Source organism: Pithys albifrons, chromosome 7 (genome assembly GCF_047495875.1).
Source record: "Pithys albifrons albifrons isolate INPA30051 chromosome 7, PitAlb_v1, whole genome shotgun sequence".
Taxonomy (NCBI): Eukaryota; Metazoa; Chordata; class Aves; order Passeriformes; family Thamnophilidae; genus Pithys; species Pithys albifrons.
Window position 1 is genome coordinate 3096372 of NC_092464.1, and position 27780 is coordinate 3124151.

General features: G+C 51.4%; 1 protein-coding gene across 3 annotated transcripts in view; it reads left to right on the forward strand.

Moving 5' to 3' along the window:
• The window catches only part of GJC2 (gap junction protein gamma 2), a 34124-nt gene extending 7447 nt beyond the window's left edge, over positions 1–26677 (forward strand). For 2 of the 3 annotated variants that reach the window (XM_071560548.1, XM_071560546.1), the window contains exon 2: positions 20529–26677. In XM_071560548.1, coding sequence (XP_071416649.1) covers positions 20549–21796 — 1248 coding nt within the window. In that variant the 5' untranslated portion in view covers positions 20529–20548 and the 3' untranslated portion in view covers positions 21797–26677. Of the gene's footprint in view, positions 1–16752; positions 16828–20528 lie in introns of those variants that run through there. The other variant, XM_071560547.1, reaches the window with a different exon arrangement.
• The last annotated feature ends 1103 nt before the right edge of the window (positions 26678–27780 follow it).

The following is a 27780-nucleotide window of genomic DNA, read 5'->3' on the forward strand; positions in this document are numbered from 1 at the left end:
CAGCCCCACGGGCTGTGTAAGGGACACCCCGTGCTGGGTTTGGTAGGTGTTTAGGGTCATCCCAGATGCCACAAGCCCTTAGTTGTGCCGGGGCTCCAGGGACAGCCGCTGGATCGTGAGATGCTCCAGCTGCCGGAGCAGCTGCGCCGCGCTCGGGAGGAGCCGCTCCCGCAGCCGCTTCTCCGAGGGTGCTGGGCAAAGGCTGCCCTTCAGTGGGGCTTTGTTGCATGCTTGGCTTGGCTTGGCTTGGCTTGGCTTGGTGGGAGGTGCAGAAACCCCGGACAAAGCATTTTCCATGCTGCGGGGCCGGAGGGAGATGGGTGAGCTCAGCCGTGGCTTCAGCGCCTGCTTGGATGGAGCGGGAGGTTTGCGGAGGATGGATGTGGGACGTGGTGAGAAACGCTGGTTTGGTGGAGAGCGAGACATCTCACAGCTCTGTCTGGGGCACGGACACCTGCCTGGCATCCCAGTGTGAGTGGAGAGGTGAGGAGCTCCCGCTGGAGGGCAAAGCTCTCCCGGACATCCCCGGGGTGGGGAGATGGAATGTGTGATTTTGGGAGAGCAGGGACACTGCTGTGCCTTCTCCTTTGGCCCCAGTCTGGGACATGGATCGTGCTGGACTTCTGAGGGGTGGTACCCATGGATAAATGCCCAGAGCTGGGGCTGGTCCTGCCTAGGGGCTGCTCCAGACTCTCCTCAGATCTCAGGGTTGCTGTAAGGTTTGGCCAGGACTGTTTCTGTCTGGAAATCAGGGAGAACTCCAGTGGCAAACACAGGGTTTGATCTCCTGTCACCCCTGAGCTGTGGGGTCCACGAGGCACTTCTGGAGCTGATTTATGAGCTAACCTGACTCCTGGCTGTTCCAGCAGAGAGGGCTGCCCTGGAAAACAGGAGGAGAGGGACTCAGCCAGAGCAGCTTTCTGCAAGAAATTCTGTGTCTGACAAGTTTCATGTGCTGGCCAGGACACGTGTGGGTGTGGAGCTCATTTATTTGTTCCTCCATGAGTGGAGCTCTCCTGGACATCCCGAGGTGGGAGGATGAGGAGGAAGCTCTGCCCAGGCAGCTGCTTTCTTGCAAGCCTGTCCCTGATCTCGTGGCTGCAGAGCCTCCTGGCACTTTTTTAATCATTCCAGAGGATTTTAATAGTTCTGGTAAGGGTGAGCCCTGATTTATAGGGAGTGTTTTTATGGTGTTTATGTTGGCAGTTTATGCATGGCTTGAAATATTCACTGAAAGCTTTTATCGCCGGAGCTTAAAAACAACAGAGCGCTGATGAAAGTCCTGTGCTAATTGGAGAAGGGTTGATTTAGGGCAGGGGCTCCTGCGAAATGTCTGGCTCCTGCCTGGCTCCCAGAGGTTGCTGCAGCCCCCATGGGGAAGAGGAGATGATTTCATCCATCAGTGTGGTGGGATCCATCCAGGTTTAGCCATTGTGCCAGGAAAGGGACAGAGGGACAGATCGTGGTGCCTGAGGCTCCTGTCCATGCTCACAGCCTGGAGGACAAGAGGATCAGCAGATGCAAGAGGCATCAGCTTGGGCAAGCAAGCAGTTGCTTAAATGTGCTTTTTAATAACCCAAACCAGCTCATCCACACACTCAGACATGGGGCAATACTGGTATAAAAACACAGCTCACTTCCACCCCATCCCTCCTCTCCCTGTGTCTTTGTCAGATCTCACTGGCACAACTCAGGTTTTAGTAAATCAGTGACTTGATGAGATCCCATCATCATCTGTGGGGTTTGGAGTGACTGAGCATCTCCCAGAAAACACCCTCCTGCTCTTCATTTTGCACTGAAGGGCAGGATTGGCCCCCTCCCATTAGTCCTGCAGTCGAGGTCTGAGGGTCTGAAACTTCTTCATGTGTCATCTTGGAGCACAAGGAAGGACTTTATCCATCTGCCATAAGACACCTACTTTGCAATCATCCCTCTGGTTGTTCCACCTTCCTTCTCCTGCATCACAGGAGAGAAGTGGGTGATTTGTGGGGTACAAGCAGCACCTTGGTGTGGGATGGGCATTTTTAAGGGGAGTTAAAAATGTAAACTAGCAGGAAAGAGTTGCAGGGGGATAACACATCTTGGACAGGGAGTGGTTCTTCTCCCGTGGTGAAGTTTAGAGAGGAGAGAAGAGCTGGAAACTGAGGTGAGTCCCTGACAAGCCTTCTGAGTTCAGGAAGATCATGGAATTCTAAAATCACAGAATTGTTTTCGTTGGAATGGACCTTGAAAATTACTTTGTTCCAACCCCCTGCCATGGGCAGGGACACCTCCCACCAGCCCAGGTTGCTCCAGGGCCCATTCAACCTGGCCTTGGACACTCCCAGGGATGGGGCAGCCACAGCTTCTCTGCCCAACCTGTGCCAGGGCCTGCCCACCCTCCCAGGGAAGATGTTGAACTCAGTTCAAAAGAAGGGTGGAACACCTAAATTTAGGTATCTAAATCCCACCCAAGTGCCTTAAAACCAGTCTTGGAGGATGCCATGGGAGATCTTTTCTTTTTGAGGAGCCCATGGTCCACAGTTGCTCCAAACCCCTGCAACCCTTTCCCTGGAAACATCTCCTGGCACTCCCCTTCCAGGCAAAAGGGCATTTTATTCCAGACCAGTTGGTTAGGAAAGATCCTGACTTGCTTCGGGCATCCTGGTAGATGTATCCTATGAGATGTATCCTACTGGGTGTATCCTGATGGAAAGGAAGGGAGAGAAAGCCACGGGATTAGAGACACCAAGGGCCTCCACTTGTGATACACATGCTAAAAAATCGAGGGAATTTGGTTCCAAGCGGTTTAGTGGGGCAGGGAGCCTTCTATTTCAGGAGATTTCTGGTATCTCTGAGCTTGTACTGCACCACACAGATTTGAAAAAGAAATTAAAAAAAAAAAAGACACAAAACTAACAAAAAAAACCCCCACTTGTGCTACTGGCAGCAAAATTTTGGCTGACCCGTGGGAACCTCTTTGACCCATGGCCTGTGTTAACGTGCTGGTAACAGGGACAAGCCTTACAGTAGGAGAGCCCATCCTGCTGTTATTCCTTGTAATGGGAAGCTTCCCCCAAAACCAGCCAAAACAAATATTTGGAGCAAAGGCAGGGGCTGCCTGGAGGGAGCTGTGGTGGGCAGGGACGCTCCTGCCACCGGGCGGGAGGTGACATCATCCGGATTCCTTTGCTGAGGAATGCAGGATTTGGTGTTCCCTGCCAGGGATTGCTTTTCAAAAACAGACCTGCCCAGGGAAGCAGATTTCCTCCAGCCCCTTCCACTGCACGGCAGAGAGGCTGGAGGTCCCCAAATCCCCTTCTCTCCCCTGGGTTAATGGAGGTGTTGAATGGACAGGCGTGAAAAATCGTTGGGGAAATCACATGAAATTCCACAAGTGGGAGCTGGACAGAAGTCTGGGCAGGCACTGGAGCTTGTGGGGGAGTGAGGACTTCTTGGGACAGGTGATGGGCTGAGGGTGTTTGGACTTCTGAGCTGCAGGAGGAGCCCTCAGGCCTCCATGGTGACCCCATTTCTTGATCCTATGAAGCCCAGTGCCCACATCAAGTGTTTTGGAATTCAGGGCTTCAGTGATGACTGAAGTGAGTTGGACTTGATGGTCCTTGTGGATCCCTTCCAACTGGAGATATTCCATGTTTCTGTGACTGGAATAGCTGTGTTGATGTGCAGCCCATCTTGGCCAAGCAGCCAACACTTTGCTAGATCCAGGGCAGGGGTTGTCCCCCTGTGCCAGGCACTGCTGAGGCTGCACCTCGAATTCTGTGTCCAGTTCTGGGCCACTCATGAAAAGAAGGACATTGAGGGACTGGAGCATGTGCAGGGAAAGGAATGGAACTGGGAAGGGGCTGGAGCAGCAGGAGGGGCTGAGGGAGCTGGGGGGGCTCAGCCTGGAGAAAAGGAGGCTCAGGGGGGACCTTCTCACTCTGAAGCTCCTTGAAAGGAGGTGAGAGCCAGGTGGAGGTTGGGCTCTGGTCCCAGGTAAGGAGTGATAGAGGACGTTGCCTCAATTTGCACCAGAGGAGTTTCAGATTGGATTTTAGGGAAAATTTCTTCCCTGCAAGAGTGGTCAGGCATTGGAACAGGCTGCCCAGAGCTGTGGTGGACTCACCACCCCTGGAAGTGTCCAAAAGCTGCATGGATGTGGCACTTGGGGACGTGGTTTAGTGGTGAACTCAGCAATGCTGGGTTAATAATTGGACTCAGTGAGCTCAGAGGTCTTTTCCAATTTTAGTTGATCCCACAATTCTGTGATTAGTCTGGGAGAGCTCCTTCTTCAGCAAAGCCACCATTCCCCCTCCATGCATCCCTTGAAGGGCTGAGTATCCCCACATCCCACCTGCAGCCCCTTGAGCTCACAAACCTCCACCCCTGGCTCTGTGCTGGCTCCAACCTCAGCAACCACCTCTGGAAATTCCTGTCACCAGCACTTCCAGTGGCAGCAGAGGGGTCAGTTCCTGTGGGCTGGAGGCTCCTGCCCTCATTTCAATAGGTGGAACTAGGTGTAGCTCTGCTGCCCTGTTATGAGTCCAACAGGGTGATTTAGTGCTTGGAAAGGCCTGAGGTATTTTGCTCTCAGTGCCTGACAGAGGATGGCTGGCAGGAAACAAGAGCACGGTGCTCCAAGGCATGGGTGGCTCTGCTCTCTGATTTTCCACCAGGTTTTGGAAATTCTTGGCAGCTGAATAAAGGGCAGAAAAGAAGGACATCAGCCAAAGGAGAAATCCCGGAGCTTGGTCAGCTGGATTTTTGGGACAGGTGGAGTGAGGACTTTTGGATGGACAGCAGGGCAAGGGTCTGGATCTGCAGTCCTGAGGGTGCTGGGATTGGCATTAGGGGTGCCAGGAGAAGGTCTGCCCCTCTCTGGGGCCACCAGCACAGGTAAAACCATAGGGATGGACACAAAGGGGATGGTGGCAGGAGATTCAATGGCAGCTTGTCAGGGCAGAAGAGGCACATCTAAAGAGGCAACGATGCAGCTGGTTGGGATCAAGTCCCACATGGGACAGGGTGGCAGTGCCATGGGAGAGACTCTCAGGGATGTCCTGGGCCTGGTTTGGACATTATCTCCCACCAGGCAAGTCCCTTCCCTCGCCATGTCTTGTCCACCCTCCATCACAGGGCTGTGTCTGGTGCTGGTGTTTGGGGCTCTGGGTTTGCAGGACTTCTACTGCTCCAGAGAAGGTACCAACACATCCCCCTTGTGCTGTTGCCTTTGGGAGAGGTGGAAATAGGGGTCTGCTGCTCATTCCTGCCTGGAGTCACTCCAGAGACAGCAGAGAGTTGGCCAAGATCACCAACTTGGGCTCCAGAGGAGCTGCAATGCTGCAGAACGTAATTTGGGGGTTAAGTTCCTTGACTTGTTCCTTCTTAATATTTCTCAGAAACACAGATGGTGGTGTGGTTTCTTAATTATTTGTGTCTGGAGGCTTAGGAGAGGATGACTTAGAGAGGAAGGGAGGGAAAGGACCAGAGATGGAAAGAGTGAGCTTTCAAGAAGAGCCTCCCACCACTTCATCCTCTTTCTTCAGCTTCTGGTCATGGCTGAGCTCAATCAGGGGCACTGATTGCAGCTTTTCACCCCAGAAAGTTCTCAAGGGGTTTCCAGGAACACCAAACTGTGGTGGGCTGATTGCCCAGCCAGTGACCACCACAGCAAAGAGGACAGACCTCAGCTGAGCAGCAGCAAACTTAGACGTGTCCCAAAAGCTGCCTGGAGGTCAGAGCCCCTGACTTGGCCTTTCTAAGGGTGACTTACCACAAAGAAAAGGAGAATCACAGAGGTTTTTTTCCTTAAATACCCTTTCTACAGCATTTACAAACTTATCAGAAGAGGCTGAACCAGGTCTGGGCTGGCAAAAAGTGTGGAAGAAAGACAAGCACAAGAGTGGGAGCCTGGGAAGGGCCTTGCTGCACATCATGGGGGATTTCAGTATTATTGTGAATTAAACCATGGCTGTAACATCCTCTGTGTCCCATCCCCGGCCTCCCAGTGGAGCTTCAGGCAGCCCTGCTTGGGAACCAGCCAAACACTCAAGCCCTGGTGATGCCAGGGGTGTCTGCCCTGGCAGCAGGAGCCCCCCACATCCCAGGGGTGGTGTGAGCAGGGTAGGACTCATTTCTCTAGGAAAACCTGCCCCTGGTGCCCCCTTGGGAAGGTCTCTGCCACCAGGACCACTCTTATAGAGACAAAGAGAAACATCATCTTGCTGTGCTCTCATCTCACGTTGTGGATGGTCCCCAAGCACTGAAGCATCCTTGGCTTGGTCCCACAGCCATGAACTGTGGAACAGGCATGGGAGGGCTGTCCTTCTCCTCCTCCTCCTCCTCCACTCTCCTTCCTTCCCCTTCCACCCCAACGAGCTCATTCATGACAAACTATCAGTGGGATGGACGTGGGGAGGTGAATTGGCATTGGCGCCGTTTTTCCCGCGCGTTGGCCAGTGGAGGTTTGCAGGCCCAGAGGGATTTCATCTTTGTTTTCACAGCTGGATTCCATGTTATCCTTTCTTCTCTCCAGCTTTTTATTGCTGCTCATTCCCTGGAGCAACCTGTTGGGAAGCAGAGTGTGCTTGTGGGGAGCACAACCTGCTGCTCGTCCCCTCAGCACTGATGGCCTTTTTGGGGGTGCCCAGGGACAGGATGAGGAGAAATGGCCATAAACTAAACCACAAGAAGTTCCACCTCAACATGAGGAAGAACTTCATTACATTGAGGGTGGCAGAGTGTTGGAACAGCTGCCCAGGGAGGGCATAGAGTCTCCCACTCTGGAGATATCCCAAACCCACCTGGGCATGTTCCATCTGCTCCTGGTGATCCTGCCTTGGCAGGGGGTTGGACTGGGTGATCTCCAGAGGTCCTTTCCAGCCCTGAGGATTCTGTGACTCTGTGACCTGTGACCTGGTGTGTTCATGAAGGTTCAGACTGTAAGAGATTGTGCATTCCTGCAGTGGGGCCACTCAGTGGATCCTCTTTGGGGAGGGGGCAATGCTACATGGAGCAAGATTCCATCCCATAATGGTCCTCTGAGGGCACCTGGTTGCAGCCCAGACCTCCTGGCTCTTTTGCCCTGGCACAGCATGGGATGAAGGCAACTGGGTAGCAAGGACCAGTGTGGTGTAGGTTTGGTGGTGCTGGTGTAGGTTTGGTGCCACTGTAGCATTTGGTGGTGCTGGTGTAGGGTTTGGGGTTGTGGTGGGGGTCTTTGTGGTGCTGCCATTGGTTTGGTGGTTCTGCTGTAGGGTTTGGTGGTGCAGGTGTAGGTTTGGTGCCACTGTAGCATTTGGTGGTGCTGGTGTAGGGTTTGGGGTTGTGGTGTAGCATTTGGTGGTGCTGGTGTAGGTTTGGTCCCACTGTAGCATTTGGTGGTGCTGGTGTAGGGTTTGGGGTTGTGGTGGGGGTCTTTGTGGTGCTGGTGTAGTTTGGTGCCACTGTAGCATTTGGTGGTGCTGGTGTAGGGTTTGGGGTTGTGGTGTAGCATTTGGTGGTGCTGGTGTAGGTTTGGTCCCACTGTAGCATTTGGTGGTGCTGGTGTAGGGTTTGGGGTTGTGGTGTAGGTCTTGCTGGTGCTGCCATTGGTTTGGTGATTCTGCTCTAGGGTTTGGTGGTGCAGGTGTAGGTTTAGTGGTGCCATTGTAGGATTTGCAGGTGCTGGTGTAGGATTTGGGGTTGTGGTGTAGCATTTGGTGGTCCTGTTGTAGGGTTGGGGTTGTGGTGTAGGTCTTGGTGGTGCTGCCACTGGTTTGGTGATTCTGCTCTAGGGTTTGGTGGTGCAGGTGTAGATTTTGGTGGTGCAGGTGTAGGTTTGGTAGCAGTGGTATAGGTTTGGTTGTGCAGTGTATATATTGGTGGTGCTGTTGTAGGACTTAGTGGTGCTGGTGTAGGGTTTGAGGGCATGGTTTAGGTTTATTTTGGTGCTGATGTAGGTTTTGCTGGTGTTGATGTGGGGTTTGGTATTGCTGGTGTAGGTTTTGGTATTGCTGGTGTAGGTTTGGTGGTGCTGGTGTAGGTTTGGTGGTGCAGGTATAGATTTTGGTGGTGCAGGTGTAGGTTTGGTGGTGTGGTGTATGGTTTGGTGGTGCAGGTATAGATTTTGGTGGTGCTGGTGTAGGTTTGGTGGTGTGGTGTATGGTTTGGTGGTGCTGGTGCAGGTTTGGTGGTGCAGGTGTAGATTTGGTGGTGCTGGTGTAGGTTTGGTGGTGCTGGTGTAGGTTTGGTGGTGCAGGTGTAGGTTTGGTGGTGCTGGTGTAGGTTTGGTGGTGCTGGTGCAGGTTTGGTGGTGCTGGTGTAGATTTGGTGGTACCTGTCTAGGGTGTGGTAGTCCTGGGTAGGTTTTGTTGATGCTGCTGTGGGTTTGGTGGTGTGGGATAGGTTTGGACAGCTGGTTGGTTGCCCAGCATGGTCTGTGCTTTTGCCCAGTGTGGTGGAGCAGGTGGAGAAGATGCTGCCAGCGCCCCACTGGAAGCCCAAGGGCTTGGACCTGCAGGGCTCAGAGTCAACCTTTGCTTTGAGCTTCATTGCCCAGAGCCAGGTGGGACTGGCCCAATCCCACCTGGATGCAGCCTGGGGGCACCTCCTCCAGCCCACTTCATTTCTGCAGAGGGGCATCAATCCCACACCACTCCAACCCTGCGAGCTTTGGGGGTGACAGGACACGTGGTCTCCCTCCTTGGCACGGAGGGCCTGGTGGCTCCAGACGTGAGGCAGGAGCTGTGACGTCCCCAACCTCAGTGGGTGGGGGCCCACCTACGTCAGCACATCCAGGAAGGCTCCATCCCTTTCCCAGCCCGAGCTCCCCTTCGGATCAGACCGGCTGAGCTTCACCGATGCTCCATCCAAGGGCTCCGGGGAAGGTACCGTGTCCCTCACCCACCACTGCCCATTCCCCCCTCATCCTCCTCTTTCCTGCATGAAAACATGGCTATAATTAAATCTGTGCATGATTACCTAAGGGGCCATTTATTACTGGTTTTGAGAATGAATAATTAGTGGTGTAAGGGGGTGTCTGGGTGAGCAGAGCAGGAATATCCCCAGCCGTGCTGGGATCCCGGCCAGAAGGGTAGGAAAGCACTTGTGGTAATAATGTTTCCTTTTTTCCTCTATTTTCTGTTTTCTCTGTTATCTAAGAACAGTTGGCAGGAGCACATCCAGCCCTTTTGCTTCCTCATTTATCCCGTTTGAGTCTCTCTGTTTTCCTTTTAACTACGTTTAGGTTTCATTAAATAATGTGGAAAAGGGCCAGAGAGTCACATCAAAATCTCTGGAACTTTTGCTTTGGCATTTGCTATCTTGTCTTCATAGAATCGTAGGGGTTGGGAGGGACCTTGAAGACCATCTCATTCCAACTCCTTGCCATGGGCAGGGACACCTTCCACTATCTCAGGGTGTTCAGAGCCCCATCCAGCCTGATCTGGAACATCTCCAGGGATGGGGAGTGCACAACCTCTCCGGGCAACTTCTTGTTGTCCTCACTATTCTTTAGAAGTTGATGTTGGAGTGTTTACAGTGAGGAGGACTCTGGTGTCCAGGTATCCAGGGCTGAGCTCAGGGGTGATTTGGGGTGATTGGCAGGTCTGCAGCAGAGTTCATCTGGGGCAGGGATGGGTTTCTGTGGTGGAGGAAGGGCTTGGCAGCTGCCCCCAACCCTTGTCCCCATTTTCACAACACTTGGATCATGGAGCAGCCTCACTGTTACAGCTCTGTCTGACCTGGCAAGTCAGAGGCTCCTCCAAAGCCAAAATATTGGGAAAGAGATGTCCAAGGAATAAGTGATGGGATTCTCAGAGAGTTTTGATGTCTTGGATATCATGGTTAAATAAGATTTTGTCTTATCTTACAAGTGCTGCTGCCTGAGCTTCACCTCAGCTCCTGCAGACAGAACATTTCCCAAAGTGCTGGGTGGTGGCTTTGGGAGACCAGAGGAGGGTCACAAAGATGACCACAGGGATGGAGCCCCTCTCCTATGAGGAAGGGCTGAGAGAATTGGGATTGTTCAGCCTGGAAAAGAGGAGGCTCCAGGGAGACCTGAGAGCCCCTGCCAGGGCCTAAAGGGGCTCCAGGAGAGCTGGAGAGAGGCTTTGGATAAGGACATGGAAGGGGAGGACAAGAGGGAATGGCTTCAAACTGCCAGAGGGCAGGTTTGGTTGGGATATTGGGAAGGAATTCCTGGGTGGGAGGGTGGGCAGGCCCTGGCAGAGGGTGCCCAGAGAAGCTGTGGCTGCCCCATCCCTGGGAGTGTCCAAGGCCAGGTTGGATGGGGCTTGGAGAAAACTGGGCCGGTGGAAGCTCTTGCTGATTAATGAAAACCATTCCCCTTGTCCTGTCACTCGCTGCCCATATAAAATGTCTCTCTCTCTCCTTTTTATAAGCCCCCTTTAGGCTCTGGAAGGGGCTCTCAGGTGTTCCTGGAGCCTCCTCTCCTCCAGGTGAACCCCCCCAGCTCTCCCAGCCTGGCTCCAGAGCAGCTCCAGCCCTTGGAGCATCTCCGTGGCCTCCCCTGGACCTGCTCGAGCAGACCCACATCCTTCTGTGCTTTTTGGGCTTTGTGTGGATCCTCAGAGGACACAACTGCTCCCCCTTCACTTTGGGGGGTTGCTGCCTTTACCCTCAAGCTTTGGCTGAGGTGTCTCTGGCTGCTCCCACCCCATTCCCTCTCCCTGCACTGGCACTGGGAATATGGTTTTCATGCAGCTGAAAAATAGGGGAAAATGTTCCTTTTATCCACTTGGCAACAGTCAGGGGCCTCACCCAGCAGCTCTTGAATGGAGCCCAGAAGCTGTGGCTGTGCTTCCAACCTCTCTTGCCCCCTTTTCCTGGGGCTCTTCCAAGCTCCCTCCCAACACACCATCCCTGCCCATCCACAGGTGTCAGGATAAAAGGGAAAAAAAAACTCCTCACACCTTTCTGAAGGAGCCAAAAATGTGTCCATTTGCCTTTTTTTCCAGCATTCCCCAACGTTTCCCATGCACCCTGACCCTTTTTCCTCTGCACTGAGGCACCTCTGCTGGGTGAACTGTGGATGGAGGAATGTCCACATGGAGCAGGGTGAGAGGAGATGACGTGCCATGAACTTTACATGGGTGGTTTCACCATAGGATGGATTTCCTCTGGTTTTAATTGAATTTTTTTAATTATTTTTTTCACTCTTTTGTACAAATTCAGGAAGGTCTGGAGCAAGTCAAGCCTGGCTTGGCTTCACAGGATGGAAAGTTTATTGTTTCCTGTTATGAGAGCTCAGGGAGCCATGGTGGGTTTGCAGGAGGAACTTGGGCAGCTCCAACGCCAGGGATGACCCCGCCAGGAGTGGCTGGAGTGGCCTTTCATTCCCATTGCTCTTCCAACCACTTCAGGAAAGGGAAGCAAATAGAGAAGAGAAATAATTGCTCCATTTGACCTCTGGCTATCGAGGCAGTTGTTTTCTTTGGAGCAGGAATAGACACAGGGAAAAAAATGCTATAAAGGGCTTTGCTGAGCCACGTCCTGGTGCTCCCTGTGAGTCCCTTCTTGCCACCTTTCAGCACCTGCCCTGTGTTATCTCCCCACCTTCAAAACTTCAGCAGAAATGTTCCCTTTCTGAGAAAAACAGGTGTTTATTCTCAACACTGAGATTTATCTCAAGAATGTGTCCACCACAGTGAAAGTTTCAGCTGGGAAGGGCTGGAATAAATCCCTCCTGCTCTCCAGTCTGGGTTTAAATGCTCCCTCTGGGATTTTGTGCTTTGGAATTTAAATCTTATTGGTTTTAATCATGTCAGATTATTTTTTTTTGGTCATTTTCAAAGTGAAAGGCTTTTACCTTTCCACAGTCATCAGTCAGTGATATCCAAAGGGAAACTTTCCCTGTTTTCCAGCAGAAAAGTTACTCATTCTGCTGACAGTGTCAGCTTTTTTGCTCCAGGCACAAACCAATGCAAACTTCACAGAAATTCCATGTTCTGACCTATCTTCTGGACTCATTATGGCACATCCATGGTCCAAATTTCATGGAATTTCAGAGTTTACATTTGCAGAGTGCACAAAAGAAAACAGCCTTCACCTCATGTCCAAACAGCCTTTATCAAGCAGCCAAAATCCCCAAAGGCTCTGGAAAAATGTGTGAGACCAGATTTGCTCTGTTTGGTCCTTGCAAAGAGCCAGAGACCAAGCACATCATCCTGATCCAGATCAAAACCTTTCTGGCTTCATCCAGCAGGATGAAAATCAACCCGATGATGAATAGGAAGAAACCTGACCCCTCTGACAATCAAATGGGATTGTTGTCACCATTGTCCTGAAAAGTCCACACAGAGGTTTGTGACAAAGCAGATTCCAGGAACAGGCCCTGGCACAGCTTGTCCTGCTGCCTGTAAAGTGGTTTCTTTAGGAGAGTTAAGGTTTTGGCTGAGTTCTGATGTGAGCCCTGATTAGTTCCAAATCTTGGAGAACACCCAAAGCTCTCTGTGATGGAGGGAATTTTGCACTACTGAGATGTTTTCCTGTGTTCAGTTGGGAGTGTGGTGGGATGGCAAAGGAGCCTGGTAGTCCTTGGCTGGCATGGTTGAGTGGAGCAGCACTGGGGCCATTCCCACCTGCTCCCTCCTGTCTCTGCTTTGCAGCTCCTGGACAGGTCCCTGGGACATCCACAATTGTCCTTGACACAAACACCCACAAAATTGTGATGGTTTCTGAGGAAAGGGGTTGTTTCTGTGGCTGGGAACAGGAGCTGGCCCAAGGCATTGCACATAAACCCAAGTTTTATCCCACTGTGTTGATTCTGTCCTTGCTGGAATCATAGAATGGATTGGGTTGGAAAAGACCTCTGAGATCATCAAGTCCAACCCTTGGGCCAACTCCAGTCCCTTTACCAGATCATGGCACTCAGTGCCACGGCCAAGCTCAGCTGAAAAACCTCCAGGGATGGGGAATGCACCCCCTCTCTGGGCAGCCCATTCCAATCCCTGAGCACTCTCTCTGCAAAGAATTTCTTTCTGATCTCCAACTTCAATTTCCCCTGGCAGAGCTTGAGCCCATCGTGCCCCCTTGTCCTATTGCTGAGTGCCTGGGAGAAGAGACCAACCCCCACCTGGCCAGAACTTCCCTTCAGGGAGTCCCACAGCACCTCAACACAAGAGACCCTGAGGCCCCAGTGCAGCCCCCACATCACCAGCACAGTGACACAACTTGGGTCCTTGGGTTGCCAAGGGCTCTGGAGATTCCAGGCTCCAAAGGGTGCTGGTGGCCTCATTCCCACCAGGAAATGGAAGGCAGAGTTGAAGATGCCCCAGTGGGATACACACTTGGACCTCTGGTCCGAGCAGCCTGGTCTTGTGGAAGGTGTCCCTGCCCATGGCAGGGACCTGGAACTGCTTTGATGTCCCTTCCAACTCAAACCATTCTGGGCTTCTTTGCTTCTTTACCTGGTCCTACCAACTGGGAATGAGCCACTACAAATGTCAAATAATAACACAATCCAGTGGACCTTAGGACTATACAAAAGATATTTTCCAAGTCCAATATTCCTTTTCAGCAGGATCTTTTCTGTGGTTTCCATCACAAAACTCTTTCAAAGTAGATGTCACCCCCAGCCATCAAGGGTGAGGATTCATCCTGTATCCCACATCTGAAAGTCAGGGAGAAAAGGTCAGGGAAGTTAATCCAAGAGCAAAAGACAAGATTTAAAACTGCTCCTCCAGTCTTTGCCCTCACTTGTGGTGTTCAAACACTTTTGCTTCTTGCACATTAAATTCTGTCATCTCAAAAGCCCAAATCCAACAAGTTCCAATAAGATAAAACTTGACATTCCGTATTTATTTCAGTTCTACGACATTTGTCTCAAGTCAGTGATGTTGCTTCTGGGTCATGATTAAAGACCAGGCTTCTCACTTGCACAAAGATTCATATCTTCATTTAGTTTAGTTTAAAAACTGAACAAATGAATATCCAAAAGGGCAAAGTTAGAGAAAAAAAATTGAGCTGTCAGCACAATCCAGGACAGAGCTTTGGAGGTTCATGCTCAGGGTGCATAATTATGGTCCCTACTCAGCACTGACGTAGCAGGGAGATGTTTTACCAGGTCTCATTATCCTTAGTGACAGCACTTATTTATTTCAATAGGACATTTAAATAAATATGTAGAGATCTCTGCTCTGAAACACAAACTGTGCCTGGGGCAGAGGTGACTTGGAGAGGTGACTCCCAGCAGCAAGAATTATACAAGGCTTCATCACATCCTTTCCCCTCTGTCTCCTCTCTTTCATCCCCCTTTTCCCAAGGCCAAGCAATCAGCTGAGGACATGGGATGCTGCAGGGGTGGGTTTTCCCTGTGCATTCATTTATGCCTCTGCCTCCAGCCTTCTGCCTCCTTCCCTGGGTGATGGATCGGTGATGGGAACCACTCACTCCCTGCCAGTGGGATGGCTGAAGCTTCTGGGCTTCAGCTGGAGCAGGAGCAGATGTTGCCTGGCTTGCCTGGAGCACAGATGCCCCAAAAACCTTCCACCAGACACGACTGCTGTGTATATAAATAAACCCCCATGGCCAGAAAGCAAAGGGCCTGGAAAATCTGAGTGACCCACGGGACCAGGACCACTCTGAGCTGCCTTTTATCTCTGAGCTGCTCCCTGCAGTCCTGCAGAGCCTGGGACTTGTTCTCAGCTGGTTATTTTTAAATAACTAATAGTATTTCTCCACAGCTCCATCCTGCACCAGCTGGAGTGGGGGGGAGTTTCACCAGAGTTCTTTGATGGGAATGAGATCTTGGTGGCCACCCCTCAGGTCTGACGGGTCTCACAGGGCTTGTTTTCTGGGAGATGGTGTGATGGGCTAGAAGATGTGGGGTCCCTGCTTGTGGGGGATGCACCCACTGACCATCCAGTGGAGGTGACCATGAGGTGACCCACCAGTGTCTCCAGGGGAAGGAGATCCCTGCCCCAGCATGCTGGAGGCCAAACCCAACCCCAGGAACACACAGGGATAACGTGACCTCAGCCTGTGCATGTTTTCACCCTCTCAGAGGGATCCCACTGGGAGATCTCCAGGCAGGCTGAGGTGTTTTTGGAGATCTCCAGCTCTCCTCCAAACCCAACTCCCTCTGTCCTTTGAGAGTTCAGGTTGTTGCTGTGCCACGTGCTGAAGTTGATGCACGAAGCCAGAGCTGGGATAATTTGTGATCATTTAACTCCTGGAGGTGCTCAAGTCCCCCAAACCCTCCCCAAACCTGGTGTCACTTATTCCCATGAGGGTGTGTTCATCCCTACACCTGACTTTGCTGATAGAGCTTTTCCACTTGCCTGTCTTAGGTGACCAATTCCAAACAGAAGTGAATTAACTTATCTCTGTCTATGCCTAATTAGTTTATAACTTAAAGCCTTGAGGGAAGTTGGTGCCAGATGCTCCAGTGAGCAGGAATTGCCCTTCCATGGCCATTCAGGCTCTTTGGGAAACCAGAGGTCTGACAGCAGGATGAGTATCCTGCTTTTTCCAGGGATGAATGTTTGTCCAGGACCAGGGATGGAAGCTCCTGATAAACCATGTGGTTTCCAAGCTTCCCCTTAAATGAAATGCACATCTTCCAATGCTTTATGCCCTCAGAGACTTGATCTGATCCTTTTCATGTCTTGGCTGCTGCTCTTGCTTCTTTCTCCATCCCCTGGATTGACTTTCTGCCTTGTCTCTCCATTTCCATCTCAGCAGATACTCAGACCCTGATCCTGCTGGGATGGCAATGCCAAAGCTCCCCATGGATGGAGTAGGGACAAGAGGTGATTCTTGGACCATCAGGATGAAGGTTTTCTTCTTGAAAACCACCCTTCTTAGGCTTCACAGACATTCCCATCATACTTCTTTTTAATCATTTCTTCTGCAAAGAAGTCAAAAACTCTCTGTGCTCAAACCCCTTTCCCCACCCGTCACCCTTCACCTGCTCTCTGCTCCATCCACAGACCGTTCTGAGTTGGAAGGGACCCACAAGGATCATCGAGTCCAACTCTTAAGTCAAGGGCCCACAGAGAGGATTGAACCCATGACCTTGGGCATTATTACAACCAAGTTTTAACCAACTGAGCTGATCTCGGGGTTCCTCTGCCCTCAGCAGAAATTAGTTTTAAATTTAAAATACTCTGATGAATGATCACAGAGTCATAGAATGGATTGGGTTGGAAAAGACCTCTGAGATCATCAATTCCAACCCTTGGTCCAACTCCAGTCCCTTTACCAAATCATGGCACTCAGTGCCACGGCCAAGCTCAGGGTCCACCAGGCTGGAGAAGAGGAGCACCACCTCCTTCAGGGACAGCCTTGCCTGGGGGAGCAGCAAAGCAGGAGCTCCAGGGCAGATTTTCCCACTAGTGAGCCTTCCCTCCTCTTTTATTATTATTTATTATTTTATTATTATTTTTCCCCCACGCCAACAGCCAAGGAACCTTGGCCAAAATGTGTTTTCCACATGTTCCCCGTTAGTCATGCTCTCTCTGCCTCACAAATCTGTTACCAGCCCCACAAGCCGACGCTATTAATTCCCTTCCAACCGACTCCGCGGCCAAATTCCAGGCAGCGTTCCTAAAACCAGCCCCGGCGGCTTGTTTGGATTGCAAACCAACCAGTGCCCCCCTGATTTATCCAACACCTTCCCTCCTCCTCGAGGGAAGGAGGGTCGGGAGCCGCGGGGGGATCGCGCTCGGGGGTCGGGGATGCCACAGAGGCGGGGTCTGACAGCGCCTTAAATACCCGCCCGGAGCTCCCGGTGCAGCCGCCGGGGCACGGCTGGACCGAGCGGCGGGAGCTCATCCAGGGCACGGCACGGCACAGGAATGTCGGTGGAGGAGGGAAAGCCACGGCCAGAAGCACCATGTCTCTGTAAGTCGATTTTCCCCCGTTGTTTTCCCCTGAAGTTTAAGCAACGTCGTGGAAACCGTGCGGAAAGGGAGGACATCCAGCTAGCACAGATTTAGGGGTTTTTCCCCCCCTTTGACTTTAAACTCAGGTTTTGAAGTTTTTGTGACTGTGTAGAGGGGTCAGTGGGTTTGGGGAAGTCACTGTGGTGGGAACGTGGAGCCGACAGTTCATTCCTGTACCAATTTTGACCACTGTGAGTGTTCCTGGTGGTTTGAGCAGCCCAGTTCCCCCTGGGCAGCTGTTTGGGAGTGAAACTTGTGCCCTGGGTGCATTTCATACACTGTGTGTCAGCTACTGTGGTGTGAGGATGGATGACTGAATGAATGGATTTCAAAGCCAGAGGGATGGTGGGTCCTTTCTTTGGTAGATGAACCACCTAATCTAATCCATCTACCTGCTGCAGATCCACACAGGGGTGGTTTTCTTCCCATTCTGTGTAACTTTCCCACTGCTTGGATCTCATGGAAGCACATGGAAAAGTGCAAAAATCCAGTTTTTGTGCTTTTCTAGTTGGCTTTTCTAGTTCTGTCCTAGTACCATCCTATTCATCAGCACTGTGAACAAACCTTTCCTTGGAAGCTTGTTTGCCTTGTAATTGATCCCAAATTATCGTGGATAATCCCAAACTAACCCCCACCCAAGCAATTAAAGGCACTGAAATCTCATAGTATGGTCTTTGCAGCCAGCGAGCCACAAAAAGCACTGGAGGTTTGACTGAAGTGATTGTAGGAGAGTTTTAACTCATTTCCTCCAGCTCCTGCTCTCAAACACGATGCCAGGAGGGTGGGTGGGCACACAGGAGTGTAAAATCCAGGTGTGACCACACACAGAGGGGTCCCAGGGGTGCAGAAACAGCTGGTGGCTGTTTCCTGCTGATGTTCCTCCAGATCCAGATGTGCACAGAGGGCTGAGCTGCAGTGGCAGGGCCAGCACCTCAGGCTGGTGGCCAGAGATGGTCTTCTCAAAGCAACAGCTCATCATTTCTGCTCTTTATATTTCCTTTTCCTTGACTCAGGAGGTCTGGGAGTGTTTAGAACCAACACAGTCGGGTGCTCCTTTCTAAAATGTGTCTCCCAGAGGAGACAGTGGGTGCTTTGCCAACAACCCTGACAAATATCAGTTCAAAACTTGAATATTTACTCCAAAAGCCGCCACTTACCTTGGGCAGACCCTCCCTGGGTCTGGATCGGGGGAACAGCTGGATCTTTGGGAACTGTGTCTTTGAGTAACACTTAAAAATGGGAAATTATCCTCAGTGTGGACTTCAGGAGGCCTTTAGGTGAGCACTGCATTTTGTGTGAACTGCTCTCCAGGATGTTTGAAGTGCATCTTTCAGGACAATTTGGGGCTTGCAGTTTGCTGGGGGTGCAGGTGGGAGCTGGTGGGGGCTCAGCAGGTGACCCTGATGTGTCCCCAAGCCTTGGGCTGACCCGGATGCTCCACAGATAGATGCACCATGTCCCACACCCAGCAGGGTCTTCCCTTCCCAGCCCCTCCTCAGCTGGAGCTCGGCTGAGTGCCCAAATTTATCCTACAAATCATTTAACACCTCATTTCACCCATTTCTGAATGAGAATCCAACAGGGAAAGGGTTAAAGACACTTTAGGGTGTATCCACTGTAGGAAGCAAAACAAAAGGCACTCAAAGGGGATGTCTTTCCTCAATAAATAAGCAATAGCTCTGTTGGGGTAATTTTCCACACTCTGAATTGTCCCACCTGACCAGCATTTCTGTAAATTGGGTCCAAGGCATCACTTCTGGGGCAGGAGATGGAATTTCTTCTCCCAGCAGCTTTGAGGGCTGTTGTTTTTCACCAGCTAAGCTGAGGGCAGAGAGAACTTCCCCACCTCTTCTTCCGGCTTATTTTCCAGAAGTTCTCCCTGCCTCAGTTTCTCCAACTGCAGGACAGGAACACCACCAGCTGCAGAGCACTCCCACAGGCCCAGCCTGGCGTGTGAAGACTCAGGGGTTTGGGTTCGCAGAGGATTTGTTTGATCTTGAAATAGCAGGGTTAGAAAATTCCATCTGCCTGCTCTGGAGAGCCCTGGACAGCACAGGAATTTCGCTGCATCTCGAGGCTGGGATGGGGCTGCCTCCTGGGGCAAACCAGCCCTGCTTGGCTCCCGTCCTGAGGAGCAGCAAAGCCACATTCCAGCAAGGCTTGGGGTCGAGAATGGAGCAAGGCACATCTCCCTTCCTGCTCCCATGTGGGGCTGAGCTCGTGGCTGCTCCCACCCTGTTCCTGGCACAGGAGGTGGGATCAAAGCCTGGCTTTGGGTCATGGAAACCCTCTGGCAGTTTTGGGTCTCCAGTGGTGCAAGGCCAAGTTGGGACCAGGCTTGTGGCATCATCAGGCCAGGCTGGATGGGGCTTGGAGCACCCTGGGCTAGTGGAAGGTGTTCCTGCCCATGGCAAGGGGTTAGAACTACATGATCCCTTCCAACCCCCAAAATTATGAGTTTCTATGATTCTTTGATCATTTCCCCTTCCTGGATCTTCCCCTCCTTCAGCCATGCTCATGAATGGTTAAGGTTGATGTCCATCCACGCTCTTTCTATGTATGGACAACAGTCCCTTTCTCTTCTCTCTTCTCTTGCTCCAGTGCTCTCTGGGTCCAGATGCTTTTCCTGTCAGTCACCTCCAGGTATCTGTCAGGGCTTTTGGTGCTGCCTGGGGTCACCACTGCTGAGGCCCCACTGCAAGATGAGCTAAACACAGAATGGTTATTACAAGCTCTTCCTCCCCAGCTGTCCAGGTCTTCTAATTAATGCGTGGTTTTCTCTTGAAAGCTTCTTCAAGGTTTATTTTTGAAACAGTCTGCATTTGATTAAAGTTTTGTTTTGTTTTTCTGAAAGGGACTTAAAAGGGCTGTCAGCCTGTAAACATAAACATTCCCATTCTTTTGGTGATTCTTCCCATTCTTGTGGGTTTGCTAATGAAAGATATTCCAGCAGTGCACGTCTCTGTGACTTGGGCAGCATCCTCTGCTCCTGCTGTCAGCCCAGGCCATTGAACCCATGGTGTGCAAGAAAGAGTTTATCCCATAGAATCATTCAGGTTGGAAGAGACCTGTAAGATCAAGTCCAACTCTTAACCCAGCACTGCCATGTTCACCACTAAACCACCATGTCCCCAGTTGCCACATCCTCACACCTTTAAAATCCTTCCAGGGATGGTGACTCCACCACTTCCCTGGGCAGCCTGTTCCAATGCCTGACTGTCCTTTCAGGCAAGAAATTTTCCCTGACATCCAATCTGAACCTCCTGTGGCACAACTAAAGGCCATTCCTTCTTGTTCTATCTCCTGTTCCCTGGGAGCAGAGCCTGACCCCCTAGAGCTTCCCTCTTTTGTCAGGGAGTCAAGAGAGACAGAACATCCTTCCTGAGCATCTTTTTCTCCAGGCTGAGACCCCCAGCTCCCTCAGCAACTCCTGCTGCTCCAGCCCCTTCCCCAGTTCTGTTCCCTTCCCTGGACACACTCCAGCCCCTCAATATCTTTCTTGTCATGAGATGCCCAAAACTGAGCCCAAGATTTGAGTTGTGGCCTCACCATTACCCAGCATAAGGGGACAATCACTCCTCTGGTCCTTCTGGCCACACTATTGGTGATAAAAGATGTGCCCTCATAACTCTGTTTTTTTCTTTCCCCCTTTCCCTGCAGGTTATAACTGAGTAGCCCTTATGACCAACATGAGCTGGAGCTTCCTAACCCGCCTGCTAGAAGAGATTCACAACCACTCCACTTTCGTGGGGAAGGTCTGGCTCACCGTGCTCATCGTCTTCCGCATCGTCCTGACGGCGGTGGGGGGCGAGTCCATCTACTCCGATGAGCAGAGCAAGTTCACCTGCAACACGAAGCAGCCGGGCTGCGACAACGTCTGCTACGACGCCTTCGCGCCGCTGTCGCACGTCAGGTTCTGGGTCTTCCAGATCATCGTGATCTCCACGCCCTCCGTCATGTACCTGGGCTACGCCATCCACAGGATCGCCCGCTCGGCCGAGGAGGAGAAGAAGTTCAAGGGCTTCAAGAAGAAGAAGCAGTTTGCCCTGAACTGGCAGGCCGTGCGCAACATGGAGGACGCGATGGAGGCCGACGAGGAGGAGCCCATGATCTCCGACGACGCGGCGGAGCACGACAAGGCCAAAGCCAAGCCCAAGTGCAAGGAGCAACAGAAGCACGATGGGAGGAGGCGCATCCAGCAAGAGGGACTGATGAAAATCTACGTCTTCCAGCTCCTCACCAGAGCTTCCTTCGAGGTTTGCTTTTTGATAGGGCAGTACTTGCTCTACGGCTTCGAGGTGGAGGCGTATTATGTCTGCGACAGGTTGCCGTGCCCGCACACCGTGGACTGCTTCGTGTCGCGGCCCACGGAGAAGACCATCTTCCTGCTGGTGATGTACGTGGTGAGCTGCCTGTGCCTGCTGCTCAACATGTGCGAGATGTTCCACCTGGGCTTCGGCACCATCCGCGACGCCATCCGCAACCGGAAAATCAACAGCTTCAGGCAGCCCCCCTACAACTACGCCTACCCCAAGAACATCTCCTGCCCTCCCGAGTACAACCTGGTGGTGAAGTCGGAGAAGTCCACCAAGATCCCCAACAGCCTGATGGCCCACGAGCAGAACTTGGCTAATGTGGCTCAGGAGCAGCAGTGCACCAGCCCCGACGAGAACCTCCCGGCGGATTTGTCCACCCTGCACAAACACCTGCGGGTGGCACAGGAGCAGCTGGACATCGCCTTCCAGAGCTACAGCAGCACCCAGGCCAACACACAGCCCTCCAGGACCAGCAGTCCTGCCTCGGGGGGCACGGTGGTGGAGCAGAACAGGGCCAACACCGCCCAGGAGAAACAAGGTGCTAAACCCAAGGCCTGCCTGGAGAAAGGGAGCTCCAGCAGTAAGGATGGAAAGACATCTGTGTGGATATAACTCTGTGGAATTGGTGAGGGGGCAGCATGAGTGGGGGGGGTTATTTTGGTTTGCTTCTGGTTTTGGCATTACCTTGTGTTCGTTTTACTGGACACAGGTGCAATTTTTGTGTGGAAACCAAGAGAGAAAAGGAGTCTCAGACCAATTTATTGCTGTCTTCCAGTGTGCTAACAAAGGACATTTCTTCCCTGTTTCCGATGTGTTCTCCTGCTGGGAACCTCCAGTGAGTAACAGGAGCCTCCAGTGAATAACAGGAACTTACAGTGAGTAACAGGAACTTACAGTGAGTAACAGCAACCACTCTGCATCTCCCACCCCTTGGGTCACCACCAGAACCCTCAGCAGAGACTGGTCAACGCACTGTGGTGGGAAGTGGAGCTGCTGGTGGCTCAGGAGGGAGGTCAGGCTGAGTGCTGCAGGTCAGGCAGCGTTTAGTTACTAAATACCCTTAATCAAATTAATTTCTGATCCCTCAATAAGAAAACAACTGACACATTGGACGGACCTTCCTGTCCTGCCTGGACTGGCATCGTTGTTCGATGCTGTGAGCCAGGAGCTGGCACCCACATCAGCTCATGGGGCAGGAACACAGCAACTGCCTCACACAGAGAGGCCCCCAAACCAGCACAGCACTGGAGGTTTCATCTTTTATTCCTCTGCGCCGAAGCAAAAAGCCAATCTGCTCCAACCCTCCGGAGCAGGAGCGAGCAGTGACACTGCATCCTACTGGTGCCTGTGTAGCACTTGCTACAAGATGTGATGGGAATCGTTGCAGTCACAGAGTTTATAACAAACTGCTGCTTCACACCATCAGAAAGTGCCTTCATGCAACCAGGAAAACAAAGCTAAAAGGGTTTAGGCTTCTTTATTTGCCGAGTTTTAGTAGGGGTTGGAAGGTCGGCAAGTTTGTTTTTCTGATTGATCAAGGAAGATCTCTGTTGGCAAGTTTGGGTTTTTTGATTAATCAAGGAAGATGCTTCGTGGGCAGATTTGTTTTTCTGATGAATCAAACCCTTATAAATAGTGGCAGGTGGCAGATCTATGCATAGTGTGTCTATGGTGTGTGTGTGTGTCCATGTCCATATATATACAGACTCATATGAACATGTGTGTGTGAATATAGACATAGAGAGATATATATAAATGTAATATCAATCCTCTGGTCATTTTACAGCCTTTCACCTCCCCTGGCAAACCCCAGCTGGTCCAGGACTGTGGCTGATCTCATCCTGGAGCAGTTGTTGGGCTTTCAGCCTCCAGCCTCACCTGGGGAGGTTTCCCACACTTGCTTGGGGGGCTTGGCAGGAGATCTGGCTTCAGTGGGGACAGGAGCAGGATGGCAGCAGAAAGATCAGAAAGTTTTCCCCTAGTTTATGGGGAATTATTTTCAGCTTGACTGGGTTTCAGGATGGTTTTCGTGCACTTAAGTAGTCTGGGATGTGTTGAAAGCTGCTGAGCTCCAAGGCTCGTGCTAGTGCTGAGATGTGCTTTGTCAGGGTGGTTGCATCCTGTGTCTCTTGCACACCTCTGGGGCTGCGGCTTTGTTCCACTCCAGCAGCAAAAAACAGAAAGAAAACTCATCCCTGGGAGCACAGGGAGCAGCTCCTGCCATGTGGTAGAGGCTGAAACCAGGAGCTGCCCAAGATTGCCATGGTCTGACCCCTGAGATGTTCCCAAGATACCTCTGGCTTGGCAGATGCTCTCACAACTTCCCAATAATCCAGTGGTTGATTCCTCACCACTGAGAGCCCAAATAGGCAGAGCCTTCAAGATAAACCTGACACAAAAGCAGTAAATCCTCCCTAACACACCAAATCCTCCCTAAAAGCCTTGAGGATGCCTGTTGTGTCCAGGCCCTTTAGCCACTCTGGGGAACAGGCAGAGAATCTGGATATGCCCTTCAGCTCCTGGGAACCTCAGCTGAGCTGTTCCATGCCTTTAGAGAACAGTCCTGGAAGCAAAAAAGTGGAATTAAAAAGAAAGCAAAGAAACACCCCGTGAGGAATCCAGCTGCAAATATTCCGTGTGGCTTTGTGCACCAGTCTGAGGAACATTTCCAGGCTGGCTCCTGGTGCTGCTGAAGGCATTGGTGAAATGCCTGGAATGCTGTTTGCTCTCAGTGCTAGAGATCTTCCTGTCCAAAATGCATCCACGAGGAGGATGAGCACATCCCTCCAGCAGCAGCAGTCAGGAGCTGCACACATCCATCCCTTTCTGCTGGGAGTGATGCAGGAAAGGCTCACAAAGTTCACACCAGGGTGGTGGGGAGGCAAACATATCCAACTGGGCTGTTTGTCCCTGTGTTTCCCTCTCTCTCAGAGAGGGAAAGGCTGGATGCTGCCAGGGCTGCTGTCACCTGTCCTGAATGCCTGCAGGTCCTCAGCCCAGGCTGCTGGGAAGGAGACAGGAGTGTTCTTGGGTGGAGATTTCCTCCCTAGTCATTAGAGGGCACAAGCTTGTCCTCCACATCAGTGTGACTTCTCTTTTATTCCCAGCCCTGTGTCCCATGGGAAACAGTGTGTATTTAAAGCCATGATCCCAAGGGAATGATGGAGCTCTGAAGAGATCCATGGATGGATGCTGCCTGGGTTCTTCTGATTCTTTTTTGATGAGTAGCAATCTCATGGTCCTGGATAAACTCATCCTTCCCACACAAGGCTGGGGACTGTCCTGTGCAGGGGGGTCTGGATTTTGGATTTCTCCTGCCCATCCCCGTGGCACCTCCCCCAGCCCCAGCCATGACCTGAGCATTTCCCAGTGACTCAGATCTGCCCCTCAGCAGCTCCTGCTGACCTGCAGGTTCACCAGGGAGTCATCAAACGCAGGGAATGGGAATGTGCCTCCCTTGCTCTTTCTTCAGGGAACAATCCTGGCCAATGTCCCACTGTGGGGAAAGCAGGGGGCAGATTTAAACTAAAACCCCCCAAACCTGGTCACAGAGACCTGATCAACTCACTAAACCCACTCTGTAGAGCAGAGCTGTCTCTCTGCCCCAGTGACACAGGGGGCCAGTGCCTGATGGGAGGAGATTCCAGGGCTTTGTGGCTGTAGGTTCAGAGGCACTTGGAGCAGCAGGGTTGGAAAGGACCACGGATTTTCTCATCAACTTGCCACCATTAAATGACTCCTTAATGCATAACATGAACCTTTCTGGTTGCAACCCCTGGTGTCTCCTCCCCTCAGCAATGGAGAACGTCTCACGCCTTTAACATCTGCATATTTTGGGTGTTTGAAGGTTTTCATCCCCAAAGCTGCTTTAAGCCAAACAACTCCAGCCTCATCAACATTTCTCCAAGAGCTGCTTTTCTAGCCTGGATTTCCCTGCTGTCTTTGAACCAACACCAGCCACTCCACCTCTTCCCACGGGTGTGGCCGTGCCGGTCCTGGGGCCACCCTCACTCTCTGCTCCCCTCTGTGCATCCCCCTGCCACCCTGGGCCTCCCCAAAACCACCCTCTGCAGGCTTGGGGCTTGCTGCCCTCCTCAGATGTGTGGTTGTACAGTCAGGACCTTCTTGCCCTCCTTCAAAATGCTTTTTTTCCTGTCCCACCACAGTCCTGGGGCTCTGGGTGACCTGCAGGTCCTGCAGTGGGTTCGCAGCCCCCTCCCTGCTGGTGTCACCAGCACATTGAACACACACACGCTGTTTTCCATGGGCAGAGTCAATAACTGCAATATTGATGAGTGCCAGAGCCAGGGCAGACTCTGGGGGGATCAATACAAGCCCCTGGTCAGGCAGGATCATGAGGGAACTGCTCCCTCAGCTGGCCCTCCAGCCAGCCTTGAAGGACTTCCCAGCATAACATCCTTTCCAACATTGTTTCCCAAGTCTTCCAAGGATTTTGACAGGGACTGAATCACAAGGGCACATTCCCAGCAGGAATGCTCTGGTGTCATGAGCTGGCTGGGACAGATGCAAAGTTTCCTGCAAGGTCCCAGCCAGCCTGGAGGGCAGTGCTGACTCCTCGGAGCCTGGGGAGGATGGATCTGCTCTCCCAGATCCCATCTGAGCCAGCACGAGTCACACAGCCCTAGAAACAGAAAAGATTATTAATATTATTATTACTCTGTGTACTGAGTTGCTCCCTCCCCCCCCTTCCTCCTCCGCTCTGTGACCTCTAAATCCTTTAGGAGATTTCATCTTTCCCACTGAGTCACTGCCACAAAGGCATTAATGACTCTGCAGGAATGACTCCTTTCAGAGCAGGGGCAACAGTCCCTTTTTTTATCCTTTGGGAAGGAAAAGGATAGAGAGGCAAAACATGCATAATAACCAGGAGCAAAATCCCCCTCAGAATCATTCCCAACTCAAGCAGCAGCTCAAGGAGTTCCAACAGAGCGACGGAGCATCAGCCACGGAAGAAACGCCAAGAGTCAAATTAATGCTTTGCTTTTCTGTTTTCCAGTTTGCAGTTGTGGTCACACACGTTTGGCTTCACAGCTGAACTCATTGTCAGTGGTGACTCTCTCGCTAAACTTGGTCTGATAAAGTGCCCACAGTTCTGTTTCTCTTCTTACCATTCAGGGCCAGGAATGTCCCACGCAAAAGCCAAGATTACCTTCTTGCTTGCATTGCATTCCACTGGGAAATACTTGAACTTAACTCAAGGCCATAACCAGTCTGTGCTGTTACAAAGCATCTGGGATTGTTGGGTTTTTTTGTTGTTGTTAATTTTTTTTTAAATGTACTAACCGTACTAGAAATTTTATGGAGTATGAGGTTGAATCTGTAACTATTTTTCAGTGTAAATGTTACATCTGGACTGTAGTTAGAACATTAAACACTGGTCAAAAGAGAAAGAGACATCAGTCCAACTCTTCAACTGGTTATTCCACATCCATTACTAATAATATGGAATAAAACTTACATTTTGTTACATTATGGAAAGTGTGTGATGTTTCCTTGTGAGGGGCTCTGAGTGTTGACAAGAAGTTGTTCTCCAGCCATGATTTGCCCGTTTTAGCCATGGAGGAGCTCTATTTTCCCAGATATGGCTATAAATCATTGCAAAATAGTTTTGCCTTAAGAAGTAGTTGACCTTCTAGTTGTTTGGGATGTGTTGTCTTCCTGATGAATCACTGCCTACAATCCCTTCAGGCACAGAGCTCCAACTGCTGAGCAAAGCCTGTGCTTTCAGAAGCAAGAAAACTTTGGAGAATTTGGGAGAAACTGATGATTCAGGCTGAGGAAACAATGGGACATCACTTGTGAGAGAGCCTGACTTTCCACACCACCATCCTCTTTGCTCTTCCCGTTAAATCACAGGCATGTTCACTCACAACCCCTGTCCAGAAAGTCTTCAGGAAAAAAATTCTGGACACAAACATGAATTTTTTCCCCCTGTTTCTCTGGAAGTTGAGCTACGTTGATAAATTCTTTGGTATGAGCAGGACATGGTCCCTCCAAGAGACAGAGAAGAGCCAAGGCCAGGCTTGGTGCAATCTGGGCTAGTGGAAAGTCTCTGTGCCCATGGCAGGGGTTTGGAACTGGATGATCCTTAAGGTCCCTTCCAACTCAAGGCAGTCTGTGATTCCAAGAGAAGGATCCTCTAACAAGCCCACAGGGCAGGTCAACACTCAGAAGCATTTTAGGCTAAAATACTATAAATAAAGGAAACCTTTGCTAAACAACAAAGTGTCCTTCAAACCAGCAGGTCTGAGGAATCAGGTGAACTTATCCTTGTTGTTAAGACCAGACTTCCTTGGATGTGGATGCACCCGTGGGTGGCTGAGCTTACCTTGATGTGGGTGTTACCCAGAGTGATGCAGAAATTAACCCTTTAGTGAGTCTTCCTCCCTCACAGCCTTCATCCCTCACTGCCAAACTCGAGGTCTCAGTGTCCCAACCCTCAGGCAGGCACGTCCTGCCCTGATGTCCCAGGGGATTCAGTGGGAAACTGAGGAGCAGCCTCATCTCTTGTCCCCACGTCCCCTCCAACCTGCTGCTCCTGGAGAGGGTGGGGACAGAGGAAGGGCAGAGGGTGA